The sequence below is a fragment of the Lutzomyia longipalpis genome, chromosome 1 (assembly GCF_024334085.1).
Source record: "Lutzomyia longipalpis isolate SR_M1_2022 chromosome 1, ASM2433408v1".
Classification (NCBI taxonomy): domain Eukaryota; kingdom Metazoa; phylum Arthropoda; class Insecta; order Diptera; family Psychodidae; genus Lutzomyia; species Lutzomyia longipalpis.
This window is the reverse complement of record NC_074707.1, coordinates 31,684,114-31,696,292: the sequence shown is the minus strand read 5'-3', so window position 1 is coordinate 31,696,292 and position 12,179 is coordinate 31,684,114. Positions and strand designations below refer to the sequence as shown.

The 12,179-nt window shown below is 36.3% G+C and overlaps 4 protein-coding genes across 6 annotated transcripts in view; all 4 read left to right on the top strand.

The window, feature by feature from the left end:
- LOC129786110 (replication factor C subunit 4) overlaps positions 1–12,179 on the top strand; it is a 635,780-nt gene that overhangs the window by 313,647 nt on the left and 309,954 nt on the right. The window lies entirely within an intron of this gene.
- The window catches only part of LOC129785980 (extended synaptotagmin-2), a 633,447-nt gene that overhangs the window by 311,314 nt on the left and 309,954 nt on the right, over positions 1–12,179 (top strand). The gene's annotated exons all lie outside the window — the stretch shown is intronic.
- The window catches only part of LOC129785995 (protein kinase C-like), a 501,513-nt gene that overhangs the window by 179,380 nt on the left and 309,954 nt on the right, over positions 1–12,179 (top strand). The window lies entirely within an intron of this gene.
- Positions 6,172–12,179, top strand: part of LOC129786132 (uncharacterized) — a 28,769-nt gene continuing 22,761 nt past the window's right edge. Inside the window, exon 1 of the mRNA XM_055820966.1 lies at positions 6,172–7,584. Coding sequence (XP_055676941.1) covers positions 7,524–7,584 — 61 coding nt within the window. The 5' untranslated portion in view covers positions 6,172–7,523. The remainder of the gene's footprint in view (positions 7,585–12,179) is intronic.

Here is a 12,179-nt window from a genome sequence, read left to right as displayed (position 1 = left end):
TGTGGTGATGTTCTCTGTTGAGAAGTTCTGCTGAGAAGCTCTGCTGTTGAGAAGCTCTGCTGCTGAGAAGATCTGCTGTTGAGAGACTTTTGATGGTGTTCTGACGGTGATCTCCTTTTGGGATGTTGGATGAAGTCATCTTGATTTTGGATGGATCAGGCTGACGAGTTTGGAGTCAGTGATCGGGATAGTGTGAAGTTTGCAACTTCGATTTGCTTCTAGGCACGTTATTCAATTGAAAGGTTAAAGATGTATTTGAATATGACATCTATGTTGATTTGATTTCCATCTCTAAGTTTCGTTTTAGCCATTTTTCAATTGATCCTCTGGTTTGAGCAGGTTGACGTGTTTAAACCCTTGTGATTTAAGTCAATGGCTGAGCCTTGAACGAGATGTCAAGGTGATGAGGTGTCTGAAGAGTTGTAAGTTCCACAGACCATGTGGAGGGGTTTTGAGACAAGAGTGTCTGCTTCTTAGAATGGATGTATAGGTTGTATGGTGGTTTAGTGCCGTGGAGCTCATAGAATGAATGAGTTGATAGAGATGCTCCTCTGCTTTCTTTCAAAAAGCGGTTGGGAATATTATGACCACTGTGGTTTGGTCAATGGTTGTGCCAAATGTCTGAAGAGTTGTAAGTTCTGCAGACCTTGTGAGTAATGATGAGACGTAATTGTCTGCTCTTATAAAATGTGGTACTTTTGATATCCATACGGAAACAAATTGATTACTAAAGAATTGAATGTTCTTTAGAAAGATGCTCTTCTAATTTATTTAGGGAGCGCGGGAAAAGTTACCATGACCGCTGCTGTGCTTTGGGTCAATGGCTGTACCTTGAACGGGATGTCAAGGCGTCCAATTGTCTGAAGAGTCGTAAATTCTCCAGACCTAATGTGTGGTGTTTGAAATGTAGTTCCTTGCTCTTCTCATGTTGGAAGTGTTATTGTTTCGTAGAGTCCATAGAATTTATATAGGAATGAATTATTTTCTAAAGAGTTGTAGAGGTGTAACATCCAACATAGAGAGCTGTCATGTTATGGAGTACTAATACTGCAACCTTGCAGTCCTTCTGTCTCGCAAAAGAAACAGAATTATTCAATGTGCGTACAAAGTATTTCATTTGTTGCGTAAAGATGATTTAGAAATATTTAAGAGACTCACTGCAATCCTTGCAGTCTTCCTGTCTCTCGAAAGAAGATGCTTTTACTGTATGAGCGTACAAAATTATTTCATTTGTTGTTGTTAATGACAGTCTGGTTGCTGTCGCTTTTTGGAGTGGCTGCGGAATTAGCCGTTTTTTCCTCATACATGGAAGTAGATGATGAACTGATGTCATCCATCTGGAGCGAGCCATCTATTGAAGATGCTTATTTGAAGGTGGCAATCCTGTTGATGTCACCTTGCTAATTTGGGTGAGTCATCTATTAGAGATGCTCAATGAAAGTGGGAATCCTGGTGATTTCACCTTGCTAATTTGGGTGAGCCGTCTATTGGAGATGCTCAATGAAGGTGGGAATCCTGTTGATTTCACCTTGCTAATTGGCTACGGATTTAGCCTTCGTTAGATGATGAACTGGTGTTACTCATCTGGAGCGAGCCATCTATTGGAGATGCTCATTGAAGGTGGCAATCCTGTTGATGTCACCTTGCTAATCGGCTACGGATTGAGCCTTCGTTTGATGATGAACTGGTGTCATCCATCTGGAGTTAGATTTTAACCTGTTGTCATAAATCTGGAGTGAGCCATCTATTGGAGATGCTCTTTGAAGGTGGCAATTCTGGTGTTGTCACCTTGCTAAATGGGTAGATGATGAACTGATGTCATCCATCTGGAGCGAGCCATCTATTGGAGATGCTCAATGAAGGTGGGAGTCCTGTTGATCTCACCTTGCTAATTGGCTACGGATTGAGCCTTCATTAGATGATGAACTGGTTTCACTCATCTGGAGCGAGCCATCTATTGGAGATGCTCATTGAAGGTGGCGATCCTGTTGATGTCACCTTGCTAATTGTGGATAGATGATGAACTGATGTCATTCATCTGGAGCGAGCCATCTATTGGAGATGCTCATTTTTGTTTTCGTTGGTTTTGATGAAATGTAGAAGACGAAACTGATGTCGTTCATGTAGGGAGAGAGCCATCTTGGTGATGCTCTAAATTATTGTAGCGGACTGTATGTAGTTATGACGTCGTCCAATTTAAGTGAGAGCCATCTAGGTGATGCTCTAGATTGTGTAGTGGCCTGTATGACGAAGCTGATGTCGTCCAGTAAGAGAGCCATCTGGATGATGCTCTAAATATTGTAGCGGACTGTATGTATCTTAGATGACGAAACTGATGTCGTCTAGGAAAAGAGAGCCATCTGGGTGATGCTCCAATTAATGTAACGGACTGTATGAAAATAGATTGCGAAACTGATGTCGCCTAGCAATAGAGAGCCATCTGGGTGATGCTCCAATTAATTTAGCGGACGAAACTGGTGTCGTCCAATGAGGTGAGAGCCATCTGGATGATGCTCCAAATATTGTAGTGGACTGTATGTAGTTAGATGACGAGACTGATGTCGTCTAGGAAGTGAGAGCCATCTGGATGATGATCCGAATAATTTGTAGTAGATGGCATATGTGCGTCCGTGGTTGCCATTTTTAACCTCCTCATGGCGAAGCCATCCTGGGCCTCCCACAAGTTTATTGATATTATTTCCTTCATGGCGAAGCCATCCTCGACTCCGCCAGATAATGGCCACTTGCATGGGTTGCAGTGTTGGTTGCTTCTCCGGTGGTGCTCCGTGGTGTCCGGATTAAACTTTGTAGGCAGCTGCATTTCTGTGAGGGCAGCTCTTGTTAGATTCTCCCTTTTGGAGATCATTTTGTTGTTGGAATCTTCTCTTCCTTTAGGAAATAGTTTTATGAGAAGCTCTGTGGTTGGAGAAGCTCTGGTGCTTGATTTTAGGAAGCGGAAAGTGTTTTGGTCTTCTTCTCCGCTGATGATTTTATATGAATGCTACCTGATTGATTGATATGGGTGCTTCAGGAGCCATTCAGTTTCTTTTTTCCTCTTTTGAGAGTGTTGCTGGTTGTGATCACTTCCCATTTTAGATTACTTTTTTGGTGGGAGGATTGAAGGACCATTTTGTATGGGAATTTGGCAATTTCTAAATTGATCCCGTACAAGAATTTTGGGTTATAGATTTTTGATAGGTGGTTCCTATCACAAACCTATATTTGAATAGGGCTTTTGAAAGAATTGATTAAAGAATAAATCCGAAGATTTTATCTTCTAACCCTTTCTTTTCACAAACTCTATTCTTATTTTTGGAGAAAAACGAAATTTTATCAAGTATCACATAGAATGGGTTTAACCCTATCTTCTGTGAAGCTTTTGAACAAACCTCGCTTCTCTGGGTAGAAACAGTTATTTTTACAAGACAAAAGAATGAATCTGGATGATTCTATCTTCTGTGAATCTTGTACAAACTCCTGTTTCTGAACCATTAGACCGGCCCATGGGGGCCAGTCCTGGTGATTATTAGATGTACACAGTTGGAGTGCTGTCCTAATAATGATTTTATTTGCATAAAGTTACTCTATTTATACACAAATTTTTACATGGGATTTATACAAAATAGTGGTGGGGAGAATTGCTTATGGACAATTCTGATGTGACGCGAAGGGAATTGAGAATGCATATCTTGCAGAATGTCGAGATTTGCTTATGATGCATTTTGCCCTATCGTGGGAAGTTGGTGGGTTTTTATGTCGCAATATAAATATTTCGCGGGAGAAATATTTGGCGGGAAAATATTTAGCGGGAAGCTAATTGGCGGGAAAGTTACTGGGAACTTTAGTGGATTATTCTTGAACTTCTTTGTTCTTATACAATTTGGGGGGTGTCGCGGGGGACGAATAAACTAATCAATATTTTTCTGAAATAAAATTAAAAAATGGTAAAAAGGGAAAATAAACTATCTCATGTTTCCTAAACAACATCTATAAATAAAATTTAATAAGATAAAATAGTTATCACTCCATTGTTAGTGTTAGTAAATTTTTCGTGTTTTTTTTTCATTTTTTTCATAATGAAATTCTATGGGAAGGATTCAAAAGCGTGCAAAATTTCGCGATTAGGGCATTTAAGAATTTTTCTTTAAAATGAAGAAGAATTAAAGTATTCTAAAAAAATTTAAACAATTAAAACATAAAGGCTACAGAGGCGAGTAGGGTAACATGAGAGTATTAAAGAAAAGCTCTTAAATTTCAAATTGTGGCAATTTGGCATGCACATTGACTTTCTTCACCCCTAAGTCACTAATTTTTCCTTCTAATTTACGAGAAGCCTCTTCAAAAATTTATTTTTAGGCACAAATTGTATATTCCATTTATGTTGGGCGGTATGTTGTTTTGTAATGTCACTTAAAATATTTACTCGAAAAAAATTGCTAAAATCAAGGATAAATAAACAATGCGTTGAATGAATTAAATTTTCACCTCAAATTTCCCTTTTTGTTTATTTACATAACATATACACTTATGTACCTACATTACTTTGGGGACATCTATGTCAGTTCATGGTGAAGGTTTCATGTTGAATAAAAAAAGAAATATAGAAAATGAGAAGGAAAAAAATGCTATGTGTTGGTATTTCTGTTGGGGATATGGGGATGGAGATTATCATGAAAATGAGAAAAACATCAGGCTCACATATCCTTCTGGGGGGACCTGTTTTATAAAAAATGAATTTTGAATTAAATCTTAATGGAGTTTCATTCGTAGCGCGAGGGCGAGAGGTTAATCCTTTCACCACCCAAATCACGCACTTTGTTTCTTTCCTTTTCCACATCATCCAACCTTTGGTTTTGACTTCCACTCTCTATATCAAGCGCTTTGTTTTCCTTCCCCAAGAACAACATATTATTTCCAGTAATGCTTTACGCATGTCCTGCATAGCTATACATTATTCTATAAGGGGAAGTTTTACCTTCTCTGGAAAGCTACTCCAACAAAATATGGGATATATTGGTGGGAAAAACTGTTGCGCTTTACTGTTTGCACTTTCTGTGAGTTTCCTTTTCTTATTCATTTATATCGAGAGGAAAAGAAATTGCATCTTTCTTTTCTTGTACAAAGACTAGTTTGCATGTATATGAATTAATACAAAAGCTTCCAGAAAAGTGTGAGTGACTTTGATTATGTTAAGAAGTCGAGTAATTGGTGCCTAGAAAAGCAATGTTCTTTTAAAATTTTTCCCGAGTCTTTCAACAAAACAAAAACATGTTGTACATATAAGATAAGAAAGTATGATGATTTATTTTTAAACAAAATATTATATAGAGCGATGAGAAAATTTGAACGATTGAATAGATTTTTCTTCATAGCAAATTTTTGTTATGTAGAAAAACAGATGGTATTTGGAATTTAATAATTTCAATAAATGAGAGGAACTTGGATATATAGTTTTGCTGCTTCGTACTTTTTGGAGATGTGAAAGTTGAATCTAAATTTTATCAGTAAAAAAATCTGTATTTTTATTACATGCATGTTTTATGTATGTTTGTACATACATATTGAGTACATAACTGTTTATTTTGGTGATATATCAAACAAAAACTAGAGCACGCAAAGCCGAGCAATGCAAACTATTTGCATGAAATGTATCGTTCGTTATGTTTTCGAACTAACTAAAAGAAAGCAGGATATAGAGAGAAACTCATCATAGGAGTTCACAGAATTTGAATGAAAACTTATATAATAGTTTGTATGAGTTTTTTTACCGGAGCATTTGATGAGCAAAAAATACAAAGCATTCATCAAAGAAGAAAATCATTAAATTGAAAGGGTTGTGTGAACCCTGTAGGTATTACCGCATCAGTTGAGAGATAGTTTTTTTTTCATATGTAGGTATACAGGCGATTTATGTATGTAACAGGAATAGATAAAACACATACATGCTATGTATTGGAAATTCATTCGTAAGCTTCGAAGGTTTATTTGTCTTTTTCTGTGTGGATTCACTTTTCCATTTTCTGCTTGGAAAATTACTTCTCCTCGCACTGGAATGATAGAATTGGAGGGAAAAGTCCTTTCTCCCTTCCTAGTTACTTTCCAAGCACATTCCTGGAACGAAATGGTTGCAGTGAAATGTATTTCAGTGGCAAAGAGTTCACAAGTGCCGTTAGTGTCTCATCGACTTTTGGGGAGCTTTCACCTACTTGTGTTCTCACTGTGCCGGCGCGAGCTTCCAGCTCGATGAAAGACGAACTTTTGTGTGTGTCTTCTCGAGGAGAGTCCGAATATACGAGAACACTTGAAATGAATTCAGTTGTGACGAAAATAAGCAAAGGATAAAGAAAAAAAAAGTTGAAAAAGCTTCGTAAAGAAACAAATCTGAGAGTCGAAGAAGCAGTACTTCAGTGCAAGTTTTCCTACTTGATGTTTCTGCTTGAGTTAGTGGAGTGTAACGTGGTTATCCATCACGATATTACCAGAATTTCTCGAAAGTGATTGTAGAAAATTTAAGAAAGTGCAGTAATAAATTTTCAATAAAGCTATATTTTTGGTTTAAAATGTTTAAAATTTTCTTTCGTCACAGTTTTTCTATTTTGAAATTTTAACTTGAATATTTTTTTTTTTATTTCAAAAAAATGCTATATCTTTGATTCTCATCACGCCATAATCAAAAGATATTACCATACAAGAGCTCCGGGCAATATAAATTTGCCTGGGGGAGTTTTCGCATATCTATATTTGAAAATATATTGATCTCACCTTTGTGCAACCTTTGTGCACCTTTTCTGCATAATCGTGCTGAACTGTGCAACTTTATGGGAAAGTTGGTAGAAATTTCAAGAAATCACCTGAAAGCGTATGGATATTTTTGCTTAGTGCTTTCCACTGTCTAGACATTTATTGTTCCTCATCGGATACTTATACCCAAGGGGGTGAATATCAGATGAGAAGACGAAGCACAAAGTGCAGAGTTCACAAACTTAACATTTTCATCGGCAGAGATACATTCAATTTGAAACAGTTCTGGGAAAATATAAACCACTCTGTGCTTTTGAATATTGCAACAGTATCACATCCTCCTACATTACATACTTGTGTCGGAAGAGACTGAAGAGACATATTTTCTTTTGGATATTCTACCTTTTATGTGTGTTTTGTGTATTTTGTGACGAAGCAAAAAGAAAACAAAGTAGAGAGCACAAAAAGGTAAACTAACCCCTCAAATGCAAATAAAGTGAATTAAAGTGCTTGTGAAAGGATGTTGCTTTAGCATGGGGAGAAAGTAGAAAATCCTATTGAAAGCTTAAAGTTTTTTTTTGCCTCTAAGAATATCTTCAATGTGATATTGGATAGGGTGAAGGTGAAACTGGTGAAAGAGTAATGTGATCCCATCATTTGACCTCTATATCACATAAGCAAAACCCCCATAGCAGCTGCTCAGACGACGAAAAACCCAAACTCCTCCTTTGAGACGACGACACGACAGCGCGTCAATTGAGTGAGGAGGCAACGAGGGAGAAATGATGAGGCTTCTGTGGAGTATCATCACAACATTTTTCACATTCTCCACACTATGGCAAGGTGAGAGATCAGCATTCAAATTGATTTCCAGCCCAATTCATTTGACTTTATCCATCATTTAGAGAAAAATAGGGTCCAATGAGGGGGAAATATTCGACAAAATTATCCCATTTTTCACTCTTTCGCCTCACCTGTTTTCCCCATCCCTTATTTTTGCAAATTGATTATTTAAATTCCATTAAAATGCGTTTTCTCAATTATTTTCATAGTTCATTTTTTTATAATGGTTAGTGTTCAGCAAAATTGAATACTCAGTTCATTAGGTATCCCTATCACATATATATAATATACATAGTTACGTAGTATATTATATATATATAATGTGAGGTGACCCCATTAGACTTCTCATTTCCATGCATATCACCGTCAGCGGAAATTAATAAAAATGAATGAGAGTTGAAAGAAAAGAATGGAAAAGAAAAATATTATTAGTGTGAATTTCCATATATTAAATTAATGCATTTTATAACCCTGATGAACGATTTACTACATTTATGGAATACCCCATAATTTCATTGCATTGCACCAAAACTCTGTCATCATTTTTAACTCTTCTCGGCATTCGTATCTGTCGTAAATTATGAAAAAAATCATGTGAAAAAATGCACCCTTTTTCCCACATTGAACATGAATTATAGCTGGCAAACATGGGTGAAAATGGAGATGTTTATGTAGCTGATTTGGAAAGACTGGTATGGGTAGGAAAAAGTTCAAATCGATAAATTGACGTAATTTACCATTAATTGTGTACAACATTTCAATCTCACACCCTCTGCGCATATTCTTTTTGTTTCATTTACTTTCACGGCTTCATTCATGGTGGCCACAAGATTTGACCAAATGGAAGTTTTACCTTATCCTGAGGATTGGGTATGCTGACTCAGTCAGTCTGAGTTTGGTTTGAGTTAATACGAGCACGAGGTCCTTAAGTTAGGGGTTGCGGATGAGAAGGATGGTGGTTCATGATGAGAGATTGAGAAACGAGAAGATTGTATTCTTAGTTGTGAACATTATTTGGGTCATTGTGTATCCGAATAATGGTGTTCAGTCGACAATAATTGGAGGAAAATTGGGGGGTGTGAGCTTTAAGCACAGTTTAGTCACTCCACCGTGAAACTTTTTCTCTCCCCTTACAAGCTCCTTCTTTTCACACATTTGTGAGTGTATATACCATGGGTAGTATATATGTGTATATAGGGGATGAGAATACGGCGGCAACAATGGAGTGAAAGAGAGATTGAAATTATTCTCATCATTTAAAATCCTTTAGCCATATACCCAATGGAGCAGTTTTCCCTACTTTTTTTTTCTCAACCATTCTTTCCTAAATCCTCTACGGAACGAGGGAGAAACTTTTCCTTTCTCACGATCCAGAGGATTAGAATCAATCATGGGTTGAGGGAGAAATTGTTGGAGAGGGTGGCCCAGGAAAGAGAACATAGGATCAAAAGTTAAAGGGAAGAAAAGATCAACATTATATATTGGAGGTGGGGGTATGTGTTTATATCCTCTCGTTTTCTTTGAGATTCTTGAGAGATGCTGCACAATATAATAACGCCGTGCAGTGAATGTCTGTGAAATTGTCACAAATAATTGCTCCACTGTGCAAATAAGCCACTTACACCGCAGTCTAGTGTATAAATTTTCAATTACCCCAATTTTGTAGTGGCTTGGAGCCTTTTTGCCCAATACTCAAGCCACAAGCTTTCTCACTTTGTCCCAAGTCAGCGTTCCAGAAATAAGTTTCAATTATTTCTTCTGGGGGTAAGCACAAACGACACAATAAGAATGAACAATTCCAATTCTCTACTCCGTGTGTCTTTTTTCTGTCTTCTTTCATTCCCATCCTTGTGTGCTATTTTATTCCGCCCACCCACTCATTCCTCTTCGTTTTTTTTTATTGTAACATCAACATTAAGCATCCCAATGGGTTGAGGAAAAATGTGGTTGAGCACCCAGGAAAACATTCAGCCGGGAAGAAATTCTTTTGTCATCTCCACGTTTCTCTTAATGTTGTGCAGGAGCGCCATTTGAAAATTGCAAACTGTGTCATTTGTGCAACGACTTCCACAGAATGGTTTTGAGTGTGCACCAAACTTCTTTTTCTTTCTCTAGCAAGAAAACTAAGAGGATAGACGGAAAATTCTTTCCTGTCACCATCCACCGTATGAATCTTTTACTTTTGGATTAAAATATCCACCCACAATCTCGACCTTTTTTTACATTTTTTTAATGAAAAGAAATGGAGGATGAAATAATATACATAGCTTTTACTATTTTACGAGTGAAAGCTTTTGAATGTATGATACACATACATAGCTCTTTGTCTCCTATTTGATAACCATTTCTTCAGCAAGATATTCTCGCTTAAGTGGGAGCTAAAAAATCGATTTGCCGGGTGCTATTGGTCAGCTCATAATATCTCATAGTGGAAATTGTTTCAAAATTCAATAAATTGATGCATCAGTATTAATCAGTTGCATTTGTAAAACATTTTCCGAAATTTTTCACTTTTATTCTCATTCTTTTGTGTTATTTTCCACCACCATGAAAGAATATTCCTTAAGCAAAATAAAAATACAGGTAGAGACGACTAAAATATAAATTTTCCACTTATCGAATTTCAATTTTCTTTTATGTGTAGCTATACGATGGTTATGTATTTTCTGTTTCCTTTCAATACAACACTTTCATATTTAAATTTTGCATGAATAGAAAAGGCAAAGGTAAAAATTTTCCAAGTTTCCACTAACACATTTTGTATGGACTGCTTTTGAGCAGAGAGGAAAGTTATCTTTTAAGTTAAACTTCTCAAACGGAACAGAACTTTCTTATCAAAATGTTTATAAGGTAAAAGTAGAGGAGTTTCGCTGGTAAGGCAATTTTGTTTCCTTAAATTTTTCATGAGACTAACAAAAGCTTTAGCTGGTGCATTAAGAAATGCATTATACCATTATTATTTAGAGTTAATAAAACAGACAATTTTTCTTCTTCTATAACACAAAAAAAATCGCAAAATATATGTGCAATTTTTGGGAAATATTAGGGCAATTTTCACGAAGCATGCTAAAGTGATTTGAGTTCCAAAAAGATATGCCTAAATGCATAACATACCATGAATTGGTGGTTGTATAGGGATTGTTGGGGAGGTTGCGTTTACGCTCAATGACTCTGTGTGGAGTTTGAGGGTGGAATCACATGAATTTATCAAGTGCTGATTCTATTTCGACACTTTCACCCCCTAAACGCCCGTCCATTCCTCTCCATTAACATGTGTTGTAAACCTATTGCTGTTCTATATGTATACATATATGATTTGATACAATAAACAATGTGAATTGCGTAATTAATCTTGTCGTCGGTGTTATTTAATGTGATGTTTTCAAAGCAAAGGGTTCCAACAACGAAGGTAATGGTGCTGAGACGCCCACAATAAGCTTCAGCTCGTGCCTCATCGATGTCGTTTCATGTTATTTATTGTAAAATGTTTATTTAATTTAAATAAATAATATACTCCAGTTAGGAAAGAAAGACAAAATTTCGTCTTGTTAATTTCTACATGACTAAGATGAATTTTGGATAAATAATAAATTGTTAGAAATAGGATTAGAAAATTTAATTCATATTAAAATTTAAGTATTTTTAAAGTTAGGAATCAGCAATAAAGTTGAAAGAATTTGAATATTTGAATAGGGGAGAGGACGCGTGCGATGGGGTCTGAATAGTGAGAAAAGTGTTTTCATATAGTGTATAGAATTCAGCATCTCATGTTCACCCATTCACCCAATTCGATGTGTGGCCAAAATCTATAACTTTTTACCATTGTAATGGAAAATGGAGTATAAAAAGAGAAACATGAGAGTATGGCAGAAGAAATTCGATCATTTGTCAAAAGGTTCCAGTGAAATTCTACATAAACGAGCGACCTGACTATAGTAGTGAAAAAAGTGACAAAAAAATTCCTTTGAGGCAGCCACTTTGGTGACAATCAATAATATCTCCTAGGGTTCCCTCGCGTGTCTCATTTTTTACCCAATTCATGAAACATAGATAAATTAGTTTAATTCATCGTCTTTACTTTATTCTTTTATTTTATGCTTTTTTATGCTTCTTTAAAGATAAGGAAGAAATTTGATTTTTCTCAGAAATTTTCCAAAACTCACTATCTGGTATTACAAAATTAATATAGGAAATTCTCCTTAATTTCCCGTAAGAGCCCTAAAGCCATTTCTGGATAATTTTCTTTTACTTCTTTGAAAGTTTACATTTATGATTCCACAAGGAATATTTGGCCATTTCTATGTACATTGTGCTCTTCCCGTTCATCCTACCATTAAATTTTATGTGTGAATTTTCTTGGGTGGAAAATTGATTTTGAGTGATAAATTTATTGAGTAAGTGGTTGTGATGGAAATTTTGGAACGAGTGCGTGAAAATATTGCCACAATCGTGCGAGTGAAGTAAAAGTTATGGGATTGGGAATTTTTTAGCTGTGATTCTTTCGAAGAAAAGAATAGCACAGCTTCTGTGTACCACCTAAAATGCAAAGTCATCAGATCGGGCTCATACTCGGGATGAGCACGAATTAGGGTCCC